Source organism: Tachyglossus aculeatus, chromosome 12 (genome assembly GCF_015852505.1).
Source record: "Tachyglossus aculeatus isolate mTacAcu1 chromosome 12, mTacAcu1.pri, whole genome shotgun sequence".
Lineage (NCBI taxonomy): Eukaryota > Metazoa > Chordata > Mammalia > Monotremata > Tachyglossidae > Tachyglossus > Tachyglossus aculeatus.
In genome coordinates this window covers 5,395,210-5,421,800 of record NC_052077.1, presented here as the reverse complement: position 1 = coordinate 5,421,800, position 26,591 = coordinate 5,395,210, and the positions used below count along the sequence as shown (strand labels likewise).

The 26,591-nt window shown below is 43.4% G+C and overlaps 1 protein-coding gene across 2 annotated transcripts in view; it reads left to right on the top strand.

Annotated features, from left to right (window-relative positions):
- COL25A1 (collagen type XXV alpha 1 chain) overlaps positions 1-26,591 on the top strand; it is a 561,710-nt gene that overhangs the window by 385,767 nt on the left and 149,352 nt on the right. For both annotated transcript variants that reach the window (XM_038755133.1, XM_038755134.1), the window contains exon 8: positions 26,411-26,482. In XM_038755133.1, coding sequence (XP_038611061.1) covers positions 26,411-26,482 — 72 coding nt within the window. The remainder of the gene's footprint in view (positions 1-26,410; positions 26,483-26,591) is intronic.

Here is a 26,591-nt window from a genome sequence, read left to right as displayed (position 1 = left end):
ATCATTTCTATAGTATGTGACTAGAGAAGTGAGATCGAAAGTGTTGAGATGGAAAACCACACGGAGGTGTTTTAGTGTTCTCTTTTGAGCATGAAGCCAGCTTTTGTAGTGTGGACAGGGAATGTGTCTGTATATTGTTATATTGGTATTCTCCCAAGAGCTTAGTACAGTGCTCTGCACATAGTAAGTGCTCAATAAATATGATTGAATTTCTGCCATCCCGGGAAGCTCTGAAAATCAAACCTAGATCAGAAGCTTCCCATTTGGGGACTGTAATTCAGTAGAAGATGTAGAAAAAAGGCAGGGGTGTCAATGAGTCTTTTCAGGAGGAATAGAAAACTTTTCAGGGAGAAGAGTCCTCTGAAAACTGTTTCCAGTGAATGAATAACATCTCCTTTCTGGATAAGTAATAATAATAATGATGGCATTTGTTAAGCGCTTACTATATGGCAAGCGCTGGGGTAGATACAAGCTAATCAGGTTAGGCACAGTCCCTGTCCCACATGGGGCTCACACCTTTAATCCCCGTTTTGCAGATGAGGTAACTGAGGCACACAGAAGTGAAGAATCACCTCGGGCTACAGTCCCTCTCCCAGACAAACCCATCTGAATCCAAAGAAATGAATTTCTGTCCATCCATATAAAGTGCACAAACACCCCACTCGGTTGTGCTGCAAAGCAACAAACGTTTCCACTATTAAGAAGCAAGGGTGATGGGATTTTTTTTTATCTTCAGATGTTGAGTCGTTTGGCCCTGGGAGGCACCAGTCGCTGTTAGGCTCACCCTGGCTTGAAGCCGGTGTTTTTTGATGTGAAATAGTAGCAGCTGGCTGTAACCTTAGGAAGTGCAAGAGAGCAGCAGGTGGCAATTCCTGTCTTATTCACCACGTCTTCACAGGAACATGTAAGCTTGACCAGTCTTAGTTTATTGGCAGGTCAGGAGGAAAAGTGTAAGGAAGACTTAATCAGATTTGCCAAGAAGGATATATTCAATAGTCCAAAGGAATGCTCCCCAAGCCATCCAGAAGGCTTATAATAGTTGTGTGCTGAGCTACCGCATTGATAACGGGCCAGCGAAATTATGGCACGGTCTTCCGTTCCCCCAACGCGGTCTAGGAGGAATGGCGCACAACCACTTAGAGCGCGGCACCGATTTATGAGACTTCCGGGGACTGCTGGAGGGAGATTCTTCCTCTGATAGAATTGGAAGTACGGCATGAAGGATGTGACAAGGAGACGCATGAAGGATGTGACAGGGAGACGACTATGTCTGAATGAAGAGGGAGACAAACAGAAAAGCCTTAAGACGAGCCATGAATACGCTGTGAATATTTGGGCAGTTTTGTTTCCTGGTTTATAAATGGCACAGGAAAATCACTTCTTTGTTCCCTTCAAATATGAAATACAAAACACACGTCTGTTTCACAGCCTGTGTGGTATCCAGTGACTATATTTTACCCTGCCAATAGGACTTTATTTCTCCAAGAACTAAAAACAGTATATGTAAACACATGCGAGTGTATATACAGCATAAAGAGAGAGGAGATACTTTGTTGGCATTTCTCATTTTCTCATGCATTACTTTTTTATTACTTTATTTCATCTAATTCTAGTTGGAGGATATAAGCTGAAAGGTGAATTTTTCGAAACGTTCTGTGATTTGCCATGGGCATCTAGTAAAGTGGATGAAAAATCATTGCATCTGATGGTTAAAACAATTTGAGGGCAATCATCTTATGTTGTATGAAGAGAAACCAATTTATTTGAGGCTAATTGGATGTGTGTAATTTCCTTTTGCATTTCAAAAGAATTTTGTTTGTTAAATTACTCCGGAAGCCCAGCCCCAGAGAGACCTAGTCACAACTCTCGGCTGTTCTGCCAAAGAATAGTTCTAGTTTCGTATTGCAGAGTCCTTTTGCTTTGAAATGGACTTCAAAGGAGTGGATGGCTTCAGGCCTAAACCAGAAGAAGATAATTCTGGTTTCATGGTGGGCTTATGCTCTTCGATTTCTCCGTGGTAGAGTAGGGAAGAAGCATGGCATAGTGGATAGAGCACATGCCTGGGAATCAGAAGGGCCTGGGTTCTAATCCCTGCTCTGCTACTTCTCTGCTGTGTGACCTTGGGCAAGTCACTTTTGTAGTCTTGGCCTCAGTTACCATACCTGTAAAATGGGGATTAAGACAGTGAGCCCCAGGTGGGGCATGGATTGGGTCCAACTTGATTAGCTTGTATCTACCCTGGCACTTAGTATAGTGCCAGGGTAGATACAAGCTAATCAGGTTGGACCTGTTATTATACTGTTATTAAACAGTAACTGCTTAATAAATACTGTTGAAAAAAGCTGAGCTAATAGGGAAATGGTATCATGAGACGTTTTGGGAATGCCAGTGCTGAATCCTCCTATTGATGGTGACAGGAAGGATCCAGTCCACTCATAGAATGACCTAAATATGGGACAGAACACCAACTTCTCAAGTGTGTTGGCAAATATGGGGCCTGGACATTGACAGGGATGAGGGAAAGTGGGGAAAGGATAGAAAAATAGGGAAAAGGGAGAGTGATGTAAGAAGGGGAGAAAGAGAGGGAAAGGGGAAGGTGAAGGGAGAAAGAGGAAGAAAAAGGTACTCACTGGTGTTTCTAATAATAATACTAATGGTATTTCTCTCCCACTTAGACTGTGGGTCCCATGAGAGACAGGAACTGTGTCCATTACTTCATTCATTTCATTCAATTGTATTTATTGAGTGCTTACTGTTTGCAGAGCACTGTACTAAGTGCTTGGAAAGTACAAGTGGGAACATATAGGCACAGTCCCTACCCAACAGTGGGCTCACATTACTTGATATTACTTGAGTAATCCTGATTACTTGATATTGACTGCAGCCATGTGTATAAAGGAAGAGCTCAATATTTTTGTCCTTGTTGTGCTTAACAGATAAAAAAAAAAATAACTGCTTACTATTACCTAGCACCACAAAAAGCTCTGGGGCAGATACTAGATAATTAGGGTGGACATAGTCTAAGAAGGAGGGAGAATGGACTTTTCCTCCCCATTTTACAGAAGAGGAAGCTGAGGCACAGAGAAGTGAAGTGACTTGCCCAAGGTGACCCAGCAGGAAAGTGGCAGAGCTGTGATTAGAACCCAGGTCCTCTGCCTCCAAAAGTAGAAGCGTGGCTCCTTTCACTAGACCTTGCTGCTTCTCCTCCTTCAGTGCAGCTTTTGTGTTCTGTCAGGGAAGAAGGGCAGTAGATAGGATTCTAGGCCTGCAGCAAAGCAAGCGAACCAAGCTAAAATGCAGTGTGCTTCCTCCTGCCTCTGCCCCAAATTCCTAATGTTGGGGCCCACCAACCTGGCATCCTAGGGATCTGATGGGAGCCAACATCCCTGCGGGTCTTACTTAGGTGAGAAAAGCCATCCCTGAGCAATGGGGCACTGTGCACACACCATGGTGGAGAAGCAGTGTGGCATAGTAGATAGATCGTGGGCCTGGAATAATAATAATAATAATGATGGCATTTATTAGGTGCTTACTATGTGCAAAGCACTGTTCTAAGTGCTGGGGAGGGTATAGAGTGATCCGGTTGTCCCATGGGGGGCTCACAGTCTTCATCCCCATTTTACAGATGAGGGAACTGAGGCACAGAGAACATAAGTGAGTTGCCCAAAGCCACACAGCTGATAATTGGTGGAGCTGGGATTTGAACCCATGACTTCTGACTCCAAAGCCGGTGCTCTTTCCACTGAGCCACGCTGCTTCTCATGAACGCCAGAAGGACCTGGGTTCTAATCCTGGCTTCTCCACTTGTCTGCTGTGTGACCCTGAGCGAAGTCACTTCTCTTTTCTATGCCTCACTTCCCTCATCTGTAAAATGGGGAGTGAGACTGTGAGCCCCATGTGGGACAGGTACTGCGCCTAACCTGATAATGTTGTATCTACCCCAGTGTTTAGAACTGTGCTTGGCACATAGAAAGTGCTTTATAATAATAATAATAATAATGGTATTTGTTAAGCGCTTACTATGTGCAAAGCACTGTTCTAAGCACTGGGGGATACAAGGTGATCAGGTTGTCCCATGTGGGGCTCACAGTCTTAGTCCCCATTTTACAGATGAGATAACTAAGGCACAGAGAAGTGAAATGGCTTGCCCAGGGTCACACAGCTGACAGCTGTCAAGTGGCAGAGCCGGGATTTGAACCCATGACCTCTGACTCCCAAGCCCGTGCTCTTTCCACCGAGTCACGCTGCTTAACAAATGCAGTAATTATTACTATAATTTACTGGATCCCCCAAGCTGTCTTGGCAGGGGCAGGTTACATCGGGCCCTGGGATGGCGGGGGCGGCAGGGGGGACAGTCTCACCCAGCCCCCGTGAGAACTCAAGATGGAGCAGCAGCAGAATCGTCTTCCTCCTGCTCCTCCATGGCATCACTCATCTTTTGGATTGGGTCAGAGACTGATTTTGCATCTGGTTGCAGGGTCCAAAGCCCAGTCCCTACCCTGAACCCAGAGGGGTGAGAGGTCTTTCCCCAGAGCCTATGGGGGCAAGCCTTCCCTTTCGTTGTCTGGCGGATGGCCCCGTTCTCAGCAGCTCTGGCTTGGCTGGCCCTGGCATGGTGCCACCACTACTCATTAATGGTGTCATTAGGTTGGTGGCTCACCCCCACGGGCACCAGAGAAGTGGTCACAAGCTGCCTCAGCTCCCCCTGAAACCGAGAGAAGGTGACGTTCATCCCCGTCGTTCTCCCAACGAGACCAGGGGCCTTGTCCTGCCAGCATGGAGGGGCAATGGTTAGTTTGGTGGTTTGTTTTAGGGGATTTGTTAAGCATTTCTCTAAGCGCTGGGGGTACGTGCAAGTTTATCAGCTTGGACACAGTCCCCTAGCCCACATGGGGCTCAAAGTCTAAGTAAGAAGTAGTAAGATTTAATCCCCTTTTTTCAGTTGAGGAAACTGAGGTACAGAGCAGTTAAGTGACTTGCCCAAGATCGCACAGCAAGCAGTTGGCAGAGTTAGGATTAGGACCCAGGTCCTCTGATTCCGAGGCCACAAGGCACACAGCTTCAAATAAAGATGCCATCTCGGTTCCACGCTCAGCCCTTTTCCACTTCTGAGGGATGGGATGGACTAGTTATGGCTACTCTTTCTGCCAGGGCTCAATCAATACTATTAATTGACTGAGTGTGAGGGAATAGCCATGACCCAAGCCATCATTTAAATTCCAACTTTTAATTTCCTTGCTCTTTGACTTTTGCCTCTAGATCTTTTGTTCATCCATATTCTTTCTGTTGTTGAATGTAGAAGCAGTGGGCAGGATGTCTTTTTTTTAAAAAAAAGGAAACTAACTGAACTTCAAAGGTTAATGAGGACATGCTTGCTCTAATCAGCAGAAATGGCAGGGTCCATGTCAGCCAACAGCCCCCAGCCTCAACTTGCCAATTGTATTGATTTTTCCATTTCCTAATTATTACATCTAAAGAAAATCATCTACTTGAAAGCTGTAATAATAATGTTTCTGTCAGGAACAGTAGTCCTATCCCATCTTAAATAGATGATCCTGCATTTAAGCTTATTGTGGGCAAGGAACATGTCTACCAACTGTTATATTGTACTCTCCCAAACTCTTAGTACAGTGCTCTGCGTACAGTAAGTGTTCAATAAATAAGATTGATCGATTTAGACTAAAAACTTCTATTTCTATTACACACACATGCACACACAAAACTCTTGCTTTGAAATTATTAAATTGTATAAGGGTAGTATTTAAGGATACAAAGTTATAAAATATTAATTGAGGCTGGCTACATTCATTTATATTCCTAATTGCTTCACTTTTCTCATGTGCAAACCTTTTCAGATGTGTTAAGGCAGTTTGCATTTATTGCAGAAATTAATGTAGAGATTTACAACTTCACTGTTCACTTAACATTTTGGGACAGAGATGTCAAATAAAATTCATGCCAAACAAAATTGAAATGGAATTACGCTGCTGTATCACCCAGCGCAATGTAAAATGTTAATACTGTAATTCCACCCCTGTCTGTGGCAGTACTTCCACTCTGAAGCCATATAGTTCTAATAATGTGTCAGAAAAGAATGTATAGTTACAGCAACAGAGTATGCCCAAAATAGAATACATTAGCTGCTAGAACAATTCGAACTATTTTAGAAGGTACCAAATTAAATGAGATGCAAGTAAGAGTTTCAATTTGGGGAAATTATCATTATCTTTTACTTAGGCTAATATCTCAAGCTACCTACTTTTTTTTTCTTCTTTTAATGGTATTAAGCGCTTTACTATGTGCCAGGCAAAGTGCTAGAGTAGATACAAGCTAATCAGTTTGGACAGTTTTCTATCACAGTCTTAATCCTCATTTTACAGATGAAGTAACTGAGGCACAGAGAAGTTAAGTGATCGGCAGCTTAAGGTCATGCAGCTATAAGTGGCAGAGCAGGAATTAGAATCCAGGTCCTCTGATTCCCAGGCCCATGCTCTTGCCACAAGGCCACACTGTTTCTCCTCCTTGCAAAGGATTTTTATGTAGGGATAGGGAGAAAGTGTGTACCTCCTTCAAGACTTGCACGAGTTGTTTTTCTGTAGTGGAGATAGTGGGCACAGAACCAACCACCTCATCTTGCTGGGTCCCTCTGTGACCAGCCGCAGGAATTGTGAGATAAGTGATTGGGGTTCGGGCTGCAGTCTGAGCAGTGGAACAGTATCTCTTTGCAGCAGCAGGCACTGCTTTGCACTCTTCCCTTTTTAATAACGTTACTGAGTGTGGCACTCACATACACCCAAAACTTTTTCTGTATTTACTGGCAAAATTGCCTCCACCACATACATTCCCCACCCTGATTTTTGAGGAGGAAAGAAAGTCAATCAATTGTATTTACTGAGTGCTTACTGTGCACAGAGCACTGTACTAAGCACTTGGGGGAATATAGTACAACAGAGTTGGTAGACACGTTCCCTGCACTTAATATGTTCTTGTTGACCAAATTGATGCCCTCAACAACCACCCTCTCTACTGAACTCAACTCACTTGCTCCCTTTCCCGTCATAGATCTTGTACCACTAACACAACACACATCTCTAGATCACCTCCACAGTCTGCTTCCTTCCTTCTTGTGCATGAGCCGAAGAGCACTGCTGTTGGAAATCCAGATACCAGGCTGACCTCGTCCACTTCAAATTCATTCTTGTCCGCTTTAACTCTGCCCTCTCCCTTTCTCTACCCGTGTTGACTCCCAAGCCCATTGCTCTCATCAGTCCTTTCAGTCCTTCTTCAAAATCCCTGTACCTCCATCTCCCCATCTCTTCTTCCTAATGACCTGGCCACTTACTTTATAGAGAAAATTGAAACCCTCAGGTGCGATTTCCCTAAAATCTCACTTGCTCCTCTCCATTCCTTCTCTCCTGCCGCCCCTTCTTCAACTCTCCCATCTTTCCCAGCAGTGTCTCAAGAGGAGTTTAATAAGGCTTTGAAAGCGGGGAGAGAGATACCCTGTTGTAGATGAAGGGGAAGGGAGTTCCAGGTTAGAAACAGAACATGGACAAGGGATCAGCAGAAATCTAGGCAAGATCAAAGTAGAGTGAATAGGTTGGTATTAGAGAAGCTGATTAGTATTAGAAAAGTGAACAAGCTGGATTATAGCAGAAAATCAGTGAAATTAAGTGCTTAAAAGCCAATAGAAAGCAGTTTTGGTTTGATGTGGAGGTGGATGGGCAACCCTTGGAGGTTGTTGAAGAGTGGGGACATTGGACTGACTTTTTTATAGAAAAATGATCTGGGCAGCAGAGTATGAAGTATGGACTGGAGTGGGGAGAGTCAGGAGGCAGGGAGGTCAGGGAGGAGGCCGATTCAATAGTCAACACGATAGGATAAGTGCTTGGATCGATGTGGTGGCTGTTTGGATAGAGGGGAAAGGGTGGACTGTAGTAGTGTGGTGAAGGTAGACCTGACAGATTGAATATGTGAGTTGATTGAAAGAGATGAGTCAAGGATAATGCCAAGATTATGCACTAGTGAGACCTGGAGGATGGTTGTGCTAACTACGCTGATGGGGAAAGTCACTGAATGGACTGAAGTTGGGCGGGAAGATAAGGAGTTCTGTTTTGGACATGTTTAATTTGAGGTGTCAATGGGACATTCAAGTCGAGATGCCTTACAGACAGGAGGAAATTTGAGACTGCAGAGGAAAGAGATCAGGGCTGGAGGTGTTGATTTGGGAATCATCCATGCAGAGAAGCAGCGTGGCTCAATGGAAAGAGCATGGGCTTGGGAGTCAGAGGTCATGGGTTCAAATCCTGCCTCTGCCAATTGTCAGCTGTGTGACTCTGGACAAGTCACTTGACTCCTCTATGCCTCAGTTACCTCATCTGTAAAATGGGGATTGACTGTGAGCCCCACATGGGACAACTGATCATCTTGTATCCTCCCCAGCACTTAGAACAGTGCTTTGCACATAGTAAGCGCTTAACAAATGCTATTATTATTATTAGAGGTGGTAGGTGAAGCCATGGGAGCGAATGAGTTCTTCAAGCTCGTGGATGTTGATGGAGAATAGAAGGGAATCCAGAACTGACCCTTGAGGGACTCGTACAGTTAGGAGAGTTCAGAGGAGGAGCCGGTGAAAAAGACTGAAAATGAGCAGCTAAAGAGAGAGGAGGAGAACCGGGGCAGGGCAGGTCAGTGACGCCAAGGTTAGATACGTTGTCACCCAGTCAATCGCATTTATTGAGTGCTTAATGTACGCAGAGCACTGTACTAAATGTCCAGGAGAGCAAATATAACAATATAACAGATTTGTTCCCTGCCCACAGAAAGAGGAGGCCCATCACCTCGTAAAAAAGCGAGCATTGCCTACCTACAGCAGAGAAACGATTCCGCTTGAAGGCAAAAACCCCTCAAAAATGAAAACGAACCTTGAGTTTAAAGAAATACTCTCATCCTCTACTTCTTCAGAAATAGAAAACCATCATTTAGCATCCTGATGAAATAGTTGCCCATGAATGGGGGTGCTTCTTGTTTTAATATTTCCTGCATTGAATCCCTGGGTGTTTTTTTTTTCATTGCCCGTGCAAATCTATGAATGGTTTATTCTTCTACTTGGAATAAATCTTGCTTCTGTTATATGCAAGTTGTTTTGTCTGTAGGAAGGATTAAGTATATTACTTTGGGGGCAGAATATGACTCCATTTTTTGAACTGCAATTGCAGTTGATTTGAACTTCCATTCTGCACCCCTAATTTTACTAACTTCAACTTCGACTCTATGTGACAAGTTAATCTTTTGGGCTGAAATTGCTAGTGCATGCTCTCATTTCAGTTCTTAATATTGACTAGCTGGGAGAGTTTTGAAGCTGAAAGTTTCAATAAAATCCCCTAGACCTTTTTTGGAGATGGAAACATCCTAAATAAACACAGTCAGGTCAGGTTAAAATCCTGGGGGGCTGCAGGAGTGAAATCCCTGGGATTTTCCAAAGCAAAAGTTATAGTGTGTTCCCGTGTAGCTTTTTTGGAGTTTGCAGGTGCTCCCAATTCTGCCCCTGTCAATCAGTGGTATTTATTGAGCACTTAGCTGTGTGCAGGTCACTGTACTAAACACTTGGGAGGGTACACTATAACTTGTGCTTTCTCTGCAATCACCCCTCTTGCCCAATGGTTAAAAGGGCCGTGGATCCCTGTTTAGATGTGTCGATCCAGAGCTTGTAGTAGGGTAGGCTGGGAAGAAATAGGGTGTTTGGTGCACCATACCACTTCCTCAGTTCAATCTAGGCCTGTGGACACACTTCATCCAACTTCCCCCTCCTCCAAATTAAAATGCTTCATAAACCATCCCATTTCCTTTTCACTGCACTTCCAACCTTGGCTAAGTTTCATTAAAAGCAACAACAGGAAATTAACACTAGCCAGGAAATTTAAAATAAAGAAAAGGTGTCCATGTCATGTTAAAAAGTGAGATTTTAATCTCTCAGAAGTCAGGAAATTCAGAATTAAAATTCCCACAGAAATATACCCCTTGCCCTGGTAACAAAGGATCCTTTATTATATGTCTGGAACATTAGATCCTCCCCCAAGTTTATTCCACCCATGTGGAGAATGTTGGTTTTCCCCCCAAAATGCCGTGTGTAGTTTGACAGGCTCCTCCTAGCTACTTCATATGACAGAGATATGGGGATTGAAGTTTAACTTGTACTACTGCCCATGACTTGGATGCAGTATTTTACCTTTGAAATTAGATATTACCCCTGCCCCTCTCCCCCACCCCCGCAAATAATTTATGCTGTGAGAAATTGGAACACTCTTTATTTGCAAGGTATTTTGAGAAGCCTTACAAAGTATCTGAGAAGCAGTCTGGTGTAGTGGATAGAGCACAGGCTTGATAGTTGTGAGGTTCTGGGTTCCAATCCGGACTCGGCCACTTGTCTGCTGTGTGATCTTGGGCAAGTCACTTCTGTTTCATTCAATCGTATTTACTGAGCGCTTACTATGTGTAAAGCACTGTACTATACACTTGGGAGAGTACAATATAACAACAAACAGATACATTCCTGCCCACAACGAGCTCCAGTCTGCCTCAGTTACCTCATCTGTAAAATGGGGATTGGGACTGTGGAACAGGGACTGTGTCCAACCCGATTTGCTCGCATCCACCATAGTATGGTGCATGGCACTTAGCGTTTAATAAATGTCACAATTACTAAAAATCCAGGAAATTAGTGCAACAAAACTGATTATGGGCTAAGGAATCTTTCATAAAATCTTCATAACTCTCCTGGGCTATCAACTTGTTCCTTTTCGGGAGCTCAGCACACAGCGTCACCGAATGCTCATTGCATTCAAAGATGTGTTAAACACTTCTTCCAGGGTGCCCATGAAATGCTGCACAAGTGAAATACCAATTTTGCATCCAAGAATGAGCAAATCGTAGGGTCACATTCCAGATTTGGATTACCAGTAGTAAATTGAACAGGCTATCGACGACAGTGCTTCAAATCTGGAAATGGGGAGACAGGAGAATTGTAATGGGTGGTAGAGTTATCCCTGGAAACAGGAGCTTCCGTAAAGCCCAAGTCGTAGAAAAAGGGGCCAGGGCAGGGTTTAACGTGACTTTTAGGCCTCTGTGAGCCAGCTTCTGGCAAATCAGAGAGTCAGTCACTTGTATTTATTGAGCACTTAATGTGGGCAGAGCACTGTACTAAGCACTTAGGAGACTAAGCGTGGGCAGAAGTCCACAGGTACCTTCTGGGACAACCAGGTCATCATGCCAAAGTCAGGCTGGACCTGGCTGGATGTTAATCAGGCAAAAGTCCAACACATTACAAGCTTCGCAGCACAATGAAGAGTGAGAGTGTGACTACTCAATGTATAATAGTGATTGTGGCATTTGTTAAGCACTCACTGTGTGCCAAACTCTGTACAGAGCCCTGAGGTAGATAGAAGAGAATTAGGTCCCTTATGTGGACCTGCTCAATTTAGGAGAATGCAGAAAACAAATACAAAAAGGAAAGTTTAACTTCAAGAATTTGGAGTAATTGAAACCCTCTCTTCTTTATAGTTTTCCCTGAGTGGAATTGCATTCAAACACTGGGAAGAAAATTGTGCCTTTTATTTTTTTTCTCCGGAAATATCATTCCAATGAAAATGAAACTACATGGAATGTGCATTTGCACAGGGCAAATATGAGTCATTTTTTCACTGCTTCTGTCACCTCAGATGTACTTTTGCCAAGGATAAAATTGGATGCTATAATAATAATGGCATTTGTTAAGCGCTTACTATGTTCCAAGCACTGTTCTAAGTGCTGGGGGGATACAAGGTAATCAGGTAGTCCCACGTGGGGCTCACAGTCTTAGTCCCTATTTTACAGATGAGGTAACTGAGGCCCAGAGAAGTGACTTGCCCAAAGTCACACAGCTAACAAGTGGTGGAGCCAGGATTAGAACCCATGACCTCTAACTTCCAAGCCCGGGCTCTTTCCACTGAGCCATGCACACTGCTTCTCTATACGCACTGTACACTCACTGGCAAAACTTGCTGTCATGACATCATAATCAGATATGACCATTTTATTTCACATAATTGTCATCATCAGAATGTCACTTGTGTATAGTGGGGAAAAAAAGGTGGTTGAGCTGAGGGGACAAGATAAAGCCTATAGTCAGATGTGTCCAATCCAAAGTCTGAATCACCTCCAGTAGAAGCTCCTATTCATTTTTCATTTTTCTAATGGAGTGACCTCTCAAGGCATTTTCCTCAATGACTTAATTTGCCATTCTGTGTTTCCTGAGATACTTTGGCATAAAACATACCAGTACCTGATGCTTCTCAGTCCTACCGTGACTTTACCAGCAAAGGACAGCATTTGGAATTTCTTTATTGATAAAGTCTGATGATCTAATCCATTAACTGGTACTTGGTTTGGGGTGTAATAATGAGAGTCCGTGGCTTGTTGCCTACAAAAATGCATGATCAAAATCTCTCACGTTTAGCTTCAGAGCATTAGAAGTGTTCCAGGCCAACTACCTTCTGATTTGCTTTGACTTTTATTGGTTAAAATTCACACGAATCCTGGACTATCTGAGTTCCTGTTAAGATGTTTGCCAGTTTTCCAATGTTCACTGCCGTCATTGTTCATGATGGGAGGGTGAGATCCTACTTAATGAATGCATCAGTCCAACTTTTGTTTACTCAGCCATTATAGACAAACCACTTCAAAGTTCATTGTGAAGGTCGATTTGCTCTTGAAATTCCTTGCGCAATATCTAATGGTGTGCAGTCAGTGGTGAAGTCACCATTACATAATCTTTAAAGGCCTCACAGTACTTATTCCACAGTAATAAGGTCCATCTTGAAGAGCAAAACAGTCTTTCTACCAATTATTGGAGGCCAGTCAACATCCTTAGTCCCAGCCTGGGCTACCTATCAATCAGTAGGTTTATTGAGCTCCTGCTATGTGCAGAGCACTACACTGAGTGCTTGGGAAAGTGCAATAGAAAGGAGTAAACATAATTCTTGCCCTTAAGGAGCTTAAAATTGGGTGGGGAAGACAGACATCAAAGTAAATTAGGAGTAAGCAATAAACTTTATAGGTATATGTGTAACTGCTGTGGGAGGGGGAGGGAGGAGATTAAGGATGTGTAATAATGATAATTGTGATATCTGTTAAGCGTTTGCTGTGTGCTAGGACTGTACTAAGTGCTGAGGTGAATACAAGCAAATCAGGTTGGACAAAGTCCCTGTCCCACGTGGGGCTCACAGTCTCAATCCCCATTTTAAAGATGAGGTAACTGAGGCACAGAGAAGTGAAGTGACATTCCCAAAGTCACACAGCAGACAAGTGGCGGGGCCAGGATTAGAACCCATTGACCTTCCGATTCCCAGGCCCATGCTCTATCCACTCCGCCGTGCTGCTGAAGTAGCAGTTGTGGTGGGATGTAGGATTGGGAGATGAGAAGGCAGAAAGGCCTCCTGAAAGAGATGTGATTTCAGATGGTCTGTGAAAATGAGGAGAACAGATTTGAAGGGGAGGGAATTCATGGTAGAAGGGAGGGCACAAGCAAGAAATCAGCAATGAGGGAATAAAAAAAGAGGCACAAAAATTAGGGTGGCTTGAAAGGAATGAGCCAGGAAAGCTGAGGTCTAGTGGGAGAGGAGCAAGATAGAGAGGGCAGAGCAGATTAAGTGCCCAGTTCAGCTCTTGTCACCTCCAACTATTTAGTGACTTTTTTCTACTATTATGGTCAATACAAGGGAGTGGGGCGGGGAATTCTGGTCCCAAATTAAGCCAGTCACAGGAAGTCTCACATTTCCCAAGAACCTAGCCCTAAATTGGGTGGGTTCCTATTTGATTAAAAGCCCACCAGGCCTAGCTCCCAGGTTTCAGTTGCTCCAGTTTAAATCAATCAGTCAATCAATCAATCGTATTTATTGAGTGCTTACTGTGTGCAGAGCACTGTACTAAGCGCTTGGGAAGTACAAGTCAGCAACACATAGAGACAGTCCCTAGCCAACAGCGGGCTCACAGTCTAGAAGGGGGAAACAGAGAACAAAACCAAACATACTAACAAAATAAAATAAATAGAATAGATATGTACAAGTAAGATAAATAAATAAGTTTAAAGCAGTGTTAGCGATGAACCAAACCCCAGCCTTTAGAGAGAGCAGAAAGTGTAGTTAGGTAATGCCATTAAATCGTTCACGGAGTGCAAAGCTGAACTTAGTTCTTGGAAAAGTTCAAGAGAAGCACCAGAGACATTCCTCGACCACAAGGTTTGAGCTTCAGATTTACGAGCCTGAGACTAAGACCTTCTCGCTCGAGTATCCCCAGATGAGAAGCAATTGAAGTCCTCTTCCAATCAAACATTAATAAAATAGTAATAAATAATGGTATTTGTTACGTGCTTACTATGTGCCAGGCACTGTTCTAATCACTGGTGTAGATACAAGTTAATCAGTTTGGACACAGTCCCTGTTCCATATGGGACTCACAGTCTTAATCCTCATTTTACAGATGAGGTAACTGAGGCATAGAGAAACCAAGTGACTTGTCCAAGGTCACACAACAGACAAATGGCAGAGGCAAGATTATAACCGAGGTACTCTGAAGAAATAAAGGAAATATGGAATCTGGCCAGGATTTGAAAGGGAAAGCAGCGTATGTCTTTTTAAAAGCTGCAAAGCCCTCAGTAACCAGAGTTGAGAGAGAATTTCCAAGCACAGCAATTCCCAGCAAATGATACTTTACTCAAGCAAATATCTACTTAAAGAGCGATTGAAATGCAGAATGAAAATCTAAAATGGGAAACCACAACCAGAGAACTAGAGATTGACTGAATGAGAATGAAAGAGATTCACCACATGTCTTCAGGAAAGGCTTAGAGAAGGAAACCAAAGTTCACTGCCCACAACCGAAGTCCAGGAGTGAGAGAATAGATCTCTGCAGAGGTGTTTAGCAGGAGAAATCTGGGTGCTTAGCCCTACCCAGATCAACAGTAATGATACTGATGGTATTTGTTAAGCACTTACAATGTGTCAAACACTGTCCTAAGCCCTGGGATTGAAACAAGCTAATCAAGTTGGACACAGTCCCTGTCACACGTGGGGCTCATAGTCTTAATTCCCGTTTTACAGTTGACGTAACTGATGCCCAGTGAAGTGACTTGGCCAAGGTCACTCAGCAATCAATTGGCAGATCTGGGATTAGAACCCAGGTCCTCTGACGCCAAGGCCCAGTCTCTAATTCCTGTGAGGTACAAGTCCAACTTGACAGAGCTTTTATTAACAGTGCTTGGGCTCAGGCCATATATAGTATGCACTTAACAAATATTAGTGGAAAGAGAGTGGCTTTGGAGTCAGAGGTCATGGGTTCAAATGCCAGTTCCTCCAGTTATCAGCTGAGTGACTTTGGGCAAGTCACTTAACTTCTCTGTGCCTAAGTGATCTCATCTGTAAAATGGGGATTAATACTGTGAGCCCCCCATGGGGCAACCTGATCACCTTGTAACCTCCCCAGCGCTTAGAACAGTGCTTTGCACAGAGTAAGTGCTTAGTAAATGCCATTATTATATCACAAATGCTGTTGTTATTGGAGTACAGTGGTAAGGTGTTTAAACATCCTGGCCCAGTCAGTGGTACTGAGTGCTTTCTCTGTGCAGAGCACTGTACTAACTGCTTGGGAACATACATTGCAATAGAGTTAAGAGGCACATCCCCTTCCCATAAGGAGTGTACGGTCCAGAAGGGGAGAGAGACATTAAAATGAACTACAGATATGTACATAAGCACTGTGGGGCTACTGAAATCCAAGTGCAAGAAGGACACATAGGGAGAGGAAGTAGGGGAAATGAGGGCTTAGTTGAGGAAAGATTCTTGGAGGCATTGTGATTTTTAAAAAGCTTTGAAAGTGGGGAAAGTGGTGGACTGTTGTCTATGAAGGGCGAGAGAGTTCCTGGTCAAAGGAAGGAAATGGGCAGGGGTTCAGTGGCAGGATAGATGAGATTAAGTGAGTAGGTTGGCATTAGAAGAGCAAAGTCCATGGATTGGGTTGTAGTAGTAAATGAGTGAGGGTGAGGTAGGAGGGGGTGAGCTGATTTTATAGTGTCAAGTGCTTAGTACAGTGCTTTGCACACAGACATGATTGAACGAATGAAAGGGTAAGGAGTTTCTGTTTGATGTGGAGCTGGATGGACATCTACTGGAGGCTCTTGAGTAGTGGGGAGATGTGGTCTGAACTTCAAAAAAATGATCTGGGCAACAGAGCAAAGTATGGACTGGAGTGGGGAGAGGCAGGAATCAGAGAGGTCAGCGAGGAGTTGACAGGATGTGATAATTGCTTGGATCAGTATAGTAGCAGTTTGGATGGAACAGGGTGGATTTTAGTGATGTTATTAAGGTACAATCGACAGGATTTGGTGACAGGTTGAACACGTGAGTCGAACGATAGAGTTGAGTTGAAGGTAATGCCAAGGTTAAGTGCTTATGGGGTAGGGAGGGTAGTGGGGGAGACAGTTATAGTAAAGTCACAGGGAGGTCAGCGTTTGGGTACAAAAGTGAGGAGTTTTGTTTGGACATGTTTACTTTGAGTTGTTGGCAGGACATCCAAATATAGATGTCCTGAAGGCCAAGAGAGATGCAAGACTGCAGAGAAAGAGAGAGAAAGGGGCTCTAGAGATAGATTAGGGAATCATCTGCATAGATATGGAAATTGAAGCCATGAGAGTGAATAAGTTCTCCAAAGGAGTGTGTGTAGATGGAGAATAGAACTTGAACCAGAAATGAACCTTGAGGGATTCCCACATTTAAGGGGTGGGAGGCAGAAGAGGAGCCCGCAAAAGATAGTGAGAATGAGCAGCCGGAGAGATAGAAGGAGAACCAGGAGAGACAGTGTCTGTGAAGCCAAGATTGGATAGTGTTTCCAGGAGAAGGAGGTGGTCTACAGTAATGAAGGCAGCTGAGAGGTCGAGGAGTATTAGGATGGAGTAGAGGCCATTGGGTTTGGCAAGAAAGACTTTTAAGAGGGCAGTTTCCATGGATTGAAGAGGGTGAAAACCAGATTGGAGGAAATCAATGAGGGGAGAGGAAGTGGAGGTAACAGTGTGTAGGCAACTCACTTTAGGAATTTGGAGAGGGATTCCTAAATGGAGATGTGTCAGTAAATGGAGGGAGCCATGGGATTGTGAAGGTTTTTGTTTATTTTGGGGTTCTTTTTTAGGGTAGGGGATACATGTGCATCCTCTGTCCTAGAAGATATACGACCTCTAGTCTGTAAGCTCATTGTGCGCAGGGGAATGTGCCTGTTTATTGTAGTACTGTACTCTCCCAAGCACTGAGTACTGTCCTCTGCACACAGTAAGTGCTCAGTAAATATGATTGAATGATGAATGTGCGTTTTTGAAATCAGTGAGGGTATAGCCATTGGAAAATGAATGGTTGAAGATGGCAGTCAGGGAGAGAAGAAGCAGCCCATAATACATTCATTCAGTTGTATTTATTGAGTGCTTACTGTGTGCAGAGCACTGTACTAAGCACTTATCTAGTGGTAAGAGCATGGGCCTAGGAGTTAGAGGACCTGGGTTCTAAAATTCCAGCTCTGCCAATTGCTCGCTATGTGACCTTGGGCAAGTCACTTAACTTATCTGTGCCTCAGTTCTCCTGTTCTCCCTCCTACTTAGACTGTGAGCGCCATGTTGGGACGGGGACTGTGTCAACCTAATTAACTTGTATTTAACCCAGTACTTAGAACAGAGTTAGACACATAGTGAGCACTTAACAAATACCATAAAAAGAAGTGTATGTGGGGGGGGTAATCTTTTGATAGGATGCAAAGGTTAAAGGCACAGGTAGAGAGGGTGGATTTTGAGAGGAAACAGGAGAGCTGTTCTTGAGATACTGCTGGGAAAGATGGGATAGATGAGGAGGAGGAAGAGACTAGAGAGGCAGAGGTGATTTAGGGATATCACTCTTGTTGGTTTAAATTTTATCAATAAAATACATGGCCCAGGTCATTGCGTGCGTGGCTCAGTGGAAAGAGCACGGGCTTGGGAGTCAGAGGTCATGGGTTCAAATCCCAGCTCCGCCGCTTGTCAGCTGAGTGACTTCGGGCAAGTCACTTAACTTCTCTGGGCCTCAGTTACCTCATCTGTAAAATGGGGATTAAGATTGTGAGCCCCACATGGGACAACCTGATCACCTTGTATCCTCTCCAGTGCTTAGAACAGTGCTTTGCACATAGTAAGCACTTAAATACCAAAATTATTATTATTATTGCGGGGAAATAAGTGAGCGAGGCAGGGAGGACAGGAGGTTCAAAAAGGGAGTTAAATGTCTGAAGCAGCTGGCTTGGGCAATAGATGGGGGAGTTGATAATAATGATAATGGCATTTGTTAAGTGCTTACTATGTGCCATGTACTGTTTTAAGTACTGAGCACTGTTCTAAGCACTGATAAGAATGGAGAAAAGAATGGAGCAGTTTTGTTGCCAGGTGGAGGAGAGGGTAGAATTAAAGCAAGTGAGGATTTCTATACTGTGAGCCCATTGTGGGCAGGGATTGTCTTTATTTGTTGCTGAATTATACTTCCCAAGTTCTTAGTACAGTGCTCTGCACACAGTAAGTGCTCAATAAATACGATTGAATGAATCAAATGAATTTGAGTGGATGAGATTGGCCTGGTGTCTGGATTTCAGCCACCAGTACCTCGCAACTCAAGCACAAGAGCGGAGAAGGCATATTGTGGAGGTGATCTGGGGTTGCTCCTTATTGGTGCAAGACTGGCAGAGTGACAGGGGAGTAAGGGAGTTAGTCAGTGGAGAAGGAGGTGCTAAAGTTGTTGATTTGGGCATCTGTAGATGATAGTTTGGGTATGAAGACCAAATGGGGCATGATGACCTTAGAAAATTGGATGCGGGGGGACGTAGATCAAAAGATCTGGGGAACAGGACAGAAGACTGTGAGCCCGTTGTTGGGTAGGGGCCATCTCTATATGCTGCCAGCTTGTACTTCCCAAGTGCTTAGTACAGTGCTCTGCACACAGTAAGTGCTCAGTAAATATGATTGAATGAATGAATGAGTTGAATATAAGGAAGTTGAGGAGGTTGTAATTGGATAGAGGAATTTCAGAGTTGATCAGGGTAGAGAAAGTTCAGTGACTAGAGATGATGAGATAGAGTGTGTGTCCAAATTGGTGAGTGGGTGAGGTGGGATGGAGCAGGAGGTCAGTGGAGTTGAAGAGTGATAGAAGGCGGGCTGCAGAAGGGTCATCAGGACCATCTACATGGACACCAACTTGTACTTCCCAAGTGCTTAGTACAGTGCTCTGCACACAGTAAGCACTCAATAAATACGATTGAATGAATTGAAGTCCCCAGAGATCAATGTAGGGAGGGAGAAAGAGAGAAGCAATGTGAGAGATGGATCAGAAGGCTTCAGAAAGTTGAAAGAGGGGCCAGGAAATGGAGATGACTGTGACTAGGAACTGGAGTGGGTGGAAGAGGAAGGTGATATGCTTCAGAGGAAGGGAAAGAGGTATCAAAAAGAGTTGAATTGATGAATCCCTTCAGTTCAGGGGTTAATTGAGCACAGGAGTAATACTCTGAACTTCTAAGGCATTCCATGTGCTTCTGGTTCATGATTTCATTTACCTTTACACTATTTCTGAGAGGTAGTGCAGTGCTTTGCACACAGTAAGTGCTCAAATACAATTGAATTATAATAATAATAATGGTATCTGTTAAGTGCTTACTATGTGCAAAGCACTGTTCTAAGTGCTGGGCACTGTTCTGAGCACTGGACACTGTTCTAATTTGAATGATAGTAAAGAGACTGGTATTGTTAACAGGATGGGGATTGTGTGAAACCTAATTACCTTGTATCTACCCTAACGCTTAGTACAGGTGCAAATATCAGTTATTATTATTAGTAGTAGTATTAATATTCAGAGTAATCTAAGATTTTTCCATCCCTGGTAATCTAAATATGTCAAGTTCTTTATTTCTACCTCCCAGAAAACATTCATTCAATCATATTTGTTAAGCGCTACTGTGTGCAGGGTACTGTACTCTGGTGTTGATATGGTTTTGATTAATTAGATTGGATGTGTAGCGTGATTTGAAGAGGAAAATTTGTTGTACAAAGTAGTTTTCCCACCCGTATGCGTTCAGTTTTTTCAAGAATTCAAAACATTTGGGAGAGAAATTATGTGCAACTTGCTTCAGGGCACTAGCCCGTTCCTCTTTTCTTTGTCCATGTCTTTTAGAAAAAAAGACTGTTTCTGCACACCCACGCCCAACCATCTGGGTACCAGGAAGGTTTTCTGAGACAAAACTAAATAAAATTGTCCATTTTGTTTATTATGAAAAGATTTTCCCAACAATATGCATAAGCAGAAATATTTAGTCTGTGAGTGTGTAAATAATCCAATAGTCATAGCTACCTAGAAGTTCCTCAGAAATCTCCATTTATCCACAATCTCTTTCTTCCTTCTCTATTTTACAACTTCACCTTCCCCTGGTGCAGCTAACAATAAAGTATGTGTGCACTTCCCTGAGACCTCACTGTCCGATTTCTTTCTCCACCTGCTTCCCAGTAGCCGCACCATGGGAATTAAGCATAATGTGGCCAAGTATATGTTTATGTCCCTCGAGGTGTTCTAAAGATGGAGTTTTCTCAAGATTATCATGTCTGCCTCAGTAGTCACCAATGGGTGTTTTCCTCTAGGGACAATATCTTGGAGTCTGGACAGAAGTCCTGAAACCTCTAGAATTTGACAACAGGCCTTGATGAGTTTTGTACTAATTGTTTACTTTGTAGCATCATTTTCACATTATTAGAAGCTGTCTGTGCCAGTGGACTTCAACAGTCATGCTGCCAGTGATGGCATGGAAGAGAAGCAGCATGGCCTAATGTGAAAAACATTGGCCTGAGAGTCAAAGGACCTAGATTCTAATCCCGGCTCCAACTGCTGAGTGACTTTGGGCAAGCAACTTCACTTCTCTGTACCCCAGATTCTTCTACTATAAAATGGGAATTCAATACCTGTTCTTCCTCCTTCTTGGAATGGGAGTCCCAAATGTAACAGGGACTGTGTCTGACATAATTAACATATCTACTCTGGCATTTAGAACAGTGCTTGACATTTTGTAAGCGTCTAACAAACATCACATTTATTTTTATTAATAATAATAATAATAATAATGTTGGTATTTGTTAAGCACTTACTATGTGCCAAGCACTGTTCTAAGCGCTGGGGTAGATATAAGGTAATCAGGCTGTCCCACGTGGGGCTTACAGTCTTAATCCCCATTTTACAGATGAGGTAACTGAGGCCCAGAGAAGTGAAGTGACTTGTCACACAGCTGACAAGTGGTGGAGCCAGGATTAGAACCCGCAACCTCTGACCCCCAAGCCCAGGCTCTTTCCACTAAGCCATGCTGCTTCTCGACTTATTATGAGGGAAGATAGATAAACCCCACAAAACTAGATAAGCTATTCCACAACATTTTTCTTCCTCAAGCTCCTAGAGGCGAGGAATCCTACCTACTATCGTACTCGCTCAAGTACTTAGTACAGTGCTCTGCACTGAGCGAGCTGTCAGCAAATCCCACTGATTTATTGACTGTGGAAAATTTGAGCTTTCAGTTCTGCCAAACTCCTCAAAGAAAAGAATGCATCGACTCTTTAGGAAGTGCAGTTCTTCACATCTTCGAAGAATAGGATTCTTAAAGTTTGATCTAATGCAGCAGGACCCCCTAGTTGTAACCCAGTTTTTGAATTCCTGTGTCTCCTGCCACTAGACATTTCTTTCAGGGGATGAGGAGGTGAGGTGATCTTCCAATATGTATGTTTCTTTTCCTCCCTGTCAGTATTCTAACTTGGTGTGTTACTATGGTGAAAACTAGGATTACAAATGCAGTAAACCAGATTAAGTGTTTTATAAACATGACTGTTATTATCACTGTCATTATTAATATTAACGTTATCATCATCATTATTAAGATTGTGAGCTCCATGTGGGACAGGGACTGTGTCCAACCTTGTACTTACCCCAGGACTTAGTACAGTGTCTGGCACATAGTAAGTGCTTAATAAATACCACAGTTGTTGTTGTTATTATTCATAAATGCAGAGGGATTAAAAGCAGCCTCCTTTTACCCAGGTTGTGTAAAGAAGGGTTACGTGATATGGCTCTTATTTTTTCATTACCATTCAAAAACTCTTGAACAGATGACTGTGTCCATGATTAAAGTTTTCACCTTTTTAGAGGGTTTTTATTAGTTAATTCTGTGTTTAAATGGCATTATGATTTATCACCATTAATCAGGTTTCTGGTCCTTAATAGGTTTCTTGTTTGTATCTGTCTTTCATATTCATTACATACATTACATAGATATGTAATGAATAAGGAAAACAGATAAATCTACAAAGTTGATGTAAAAAATCTGACTTTTTGCTATGTTTAGGCCTAATGAGTCACAGATGGAGAGATGCTGGCACATTACCATCTAATAACATTTTAAACTCATATTCCACAGTAAAACAAAAGCAAATTGTACACATCTGTTTTCCAACTTTATATAGGGTTCCGGGATTTGTGACTAGGGTGTGCTTAAATAACTATTGCTTGGAAAAAGGAAGGGGATGCAGGGAACCTTGAAATTACTCAGCACCTCTACCCTCAAACAGCCAAATCAATCCATCAGTAGTATTTAGTGCTTACTATGTGCAAAGCACTGTACTAAAAACACTTCGGAGAGAACAAAACGACAGAGTTAGCGGACATGTTCCCTGCCCACAAGGAGCTTATGATCTAAAGGGAGATGGTATCAGACCTTACGTATTCTTTCATTCAATCACATTTGTTGAGCATTTATGGTGGTGCTATCAACAGTGATGGGAAAGTGAGCGGGAGGACAGTGTTTGAGTGGGAAGATAAGTTCAGTTTTAGCCATATTAGGTTTGAGGTGATGGGAGGATGTCCAAGTAGAGATGTCTTGAAGGCAGGAGGAAATGCAAGACTGTGGAGAGGGAGAGAGATCAGGGCTGGAGATGTAGATTTGGATGTCATCAGCATAGTTAAAGCCGTGTGAGCGAATGAGTTTTCCAAGGGAGTGAGTGTAGATGCAGCATAGAAGGGGACCTAGAACTCAACCTTGAGGGACCTCCCCGCCACACAGTTAGGGGATGAGAGGCAGAGGAGGAGCCCGCTAAAGAGACTGAGAATGAGCAGCCAGAGAGATAGGAGGAGAATCAGGAGAGGACAGTGCCAGTGAAGCGGAAGTTGGATAATGTTTCTAGGAGAAGGGGGTGGTCCACATGCCAAGGCAGCTGAGAGGTTGAGGAGGATTGGGATGGAGGAGAGGCCACTGGATTTGGCAAGAAGGAGATCATTGGTAACCTTTGAGGGCTGTTTCTATAGTGTGAAGGGGAGGGAAGCCAGAGGGGGTCAAGGAGAAAATTGGAGGAGAGGAACTTGAACAGCAGGTGTAGACAGCTCACTCAAGGAGTTTGGAGAGGAATGCCTGTTGACCATCTCTGTATGTTGCCGATTTGTGCTTCCCAAGCACTTAGTACAGTGCTCTGCACACAGCAAGCGCTCAGTAAATACAATTGAATGAATGAATGGTAGGAGGGAGATGGGGTGATAACTGGAGGGAACTGTGGGGTCAAGGGAGGGCTTTTTTTAGGAGAGGGGAGCTGTGAGCATGTTTAAAAGCAGTGGGGAAGAATCCATTGGGGAGTGGACGCTTGAAGATGGCAGTTAGGGAGGGAAAAAAGGAAGAGCCAAATGTTTTGATGAGGTGTGAAGGAATGGGGCCGGATGCACAGGTAGAGTGTGTGGATTTTGGGAGAAGGCAGAAGATTTCCTCTAGAGATAGTGCTGGGAATGATGGGAGAGTTGAAAAAGGGGCAGGAGACGGGAGGGCCTGGAGAGGGGCAGGGGAGATTTTTGGGAGGTCACACATGATACTGTCAATTTTGTTGAAGTTTGCTGGGGCCAAGGGATGGGGGACGTGGGGGGCGTTAAAGACGTTAAATATCTGGGACATCTCACGAGGACAATGGGCATGCGTGTCAATAAGGGTGGAAAAATAGTTTGGCCGGGCAGAGGAGAGGGCAGAGTTAAAACATGCAAGGATAAACTTGAAGTGGATGAAATTCGCTTTATATTTAGATTTCCACCTGCAGTGCTCTTTGGCTTGTGCACAGGAGCGAAAGAAGTGGACTGGGCAGGTGATCCAGGATGGGGGGGTTAGTGGACTGAGATCGACGGAGGGACAGGGGAGAGAGTGAGTGGAGTTCAGTAGAGAGGGAGAGAAGCTGGTAAGCTTTATGACAAAGGACCCTTTTCTTCAGTTCTAGCACAAGGGCAGATTTGCAGATGTGATGCAAAGGGACTGTGGTAGAAAAGAGCTGAAGTTATCTTTTTAAAAAACCCCAAGCACCCCAATGACTTCTTAAAAGGAAAAAAGTGTAAATTAATCATTAAAAAAAATATGAAATTTGAATGACGTTTGAATGAAATGTAATGAAGTTTACATCTTCCTAAAGTTTTCAGCCTCTTCTAGCCTCAAAGTGTCCTTGGGGCGGAATTCTGTGGGGATTATTTTACATTACTATTGTTATTACCAGGTACTAATGTGTTGGTCAACTGCACTGTAGAAAGAGAAAACTTTCCTACTGAATGGCTCCAATTATACATTTCTAACCCGTAGGACAGCACTGGAAATGTGGTAAAACAAAGGTAAAATTCCTCTCTCAGATGGTTCCAGCTAATCTCCTCTTTTACTCTACAAAAGGGGAAGGGTTTGTACCCCTATCTTTCAACATGGAACTGATTAATTTCTAGGGTTCTGAGTGCTGAAAGAATATTTTTACAAGGTTGCTGGTGGGGAATGCTATTCACTGTGGTGAACCAGCTTTAGAATAATGCATTTTAAGATTAAAGAACACAAATCCATGGTCCACTGAGTTTTGTCAAAGCAGGAATTTGTGATAGTATGAATGTAATTCCCAGTGTAGTGGAATTATGGCCAGATTTTCATCAGTGCATATTTAGGGTGTTCTGGAGGTAGAAAGACTAGATTTTGTGAGAAGCACATCTTCGTGTGATATCTGAGAGAGGAATTTTGATTTGAGGATAGCAAGACTGAATAGGTTTAGATTGTTGGCTCTCCCCAGGTGACATAAAACATTGCAGAAATCATTCTGTGTTTCGGTCCATGAATATTTGGTGTCTGTACTGTATGTTGTTTGTCATATGGTAAACAGACGAGGTCCAGCTAAAAGTTTTCAGTCCAAATTCCACAGTGATCCGCAGGGACTGTCTTGCATATCGGATACCAGAAATGGATTCAAGAAGAATGGGATATTTTTGTGCCACAAATAAGTGGCCATCAACATGATGACCTATCAGGTGGCCATTATGTAAAGGTCTCCTGAACATCCTCTCCTCTTTAAGGACAACCCACTCGAGCGGGCACGCGGGCTCAGTTCTGTTTCCCATATGACAGACAAAGGTGCCTCATGGCAGTCGACCACTTGAATGCACTGCTCGTTCTGTTTGTCTCCCAGTGAAATGTCCGTGTGACGTTTTGTGTCGTGTTGTTTTGGTACCACGCCGTGTCCATAGGGTCTGCCAGGCTTCCCTACAGTTGCAGCTCTGCACAGTAATCAGATCCTCACCGTCAAGGTTTGTGGCTGAATTTGTTTGCCTGCTCAGTCAGACCCCCTGGTCAGCATTCAAGTGTGCCCTAATGGCCTTTCCCAGCCAAATGAACCAGGCACTTCAAAGTTCATGCGTATTTAAGGATATTGGGCCCATGCCACTGATTTCCAGACAAAGGTGTACCCTGAAGCACATTCAGCCCTGGGATATCCGGTTGCACCAACTACTAAGTGGGAATACGCCAATTAAATTCTCTGGGAAATTGCCATGTCTTGGCTTGCTTGCAAAAGAAAAGATCTGTGGATTTTCAGGGAATTGGACATTCAAAATACACCCTGGCTTCAGGCGGCATTAAAAGGCCTCCAAGTTCGTGCCACCTTATGCTGATTGAGAAGTCTGACTGAAAATTGAACTGGTATTTTTGTCTCTGGAATCTCTACCTTGGGGAGTAGCTTCGAAGCCTAACCAGCTTTCCGAGGCCCCGAAATGACTCCGAATTAGAAACTACAAAATCTAACAAAGTGATGGGTTGAAAAAAATTTTCTAATAGAAACGTCAATCATATCGTTCGCCTTTCTGATTTTATAGATCCGGGCAAAAGGGTGGAGATTCCGGAGACAGATTTTTATTGGTTTTATTGTAAATCTAATCTGTATATCTTTATTTCTTTCTTGGGACCTTCTGATGTCTATTCTTCAACTCTCTCATCTCTGAACTTCAACCTTTGACCTCACCTGCCTGATCAGATGGTGTTTCCTAAAATCAATCATGGGTTTCTCTCTGCTGATCAGCAGCTCATTAAACGCCGCCTCATTAAGGTAGTGCTTACTCTCTCACTGAAGTCCGGTTCCTCTTTTCATACGGGATTGCTCTGGGTGCTGGTCTTGATATCAAGACTGACTTCTTGTAATGGGGTAACTCATTTGA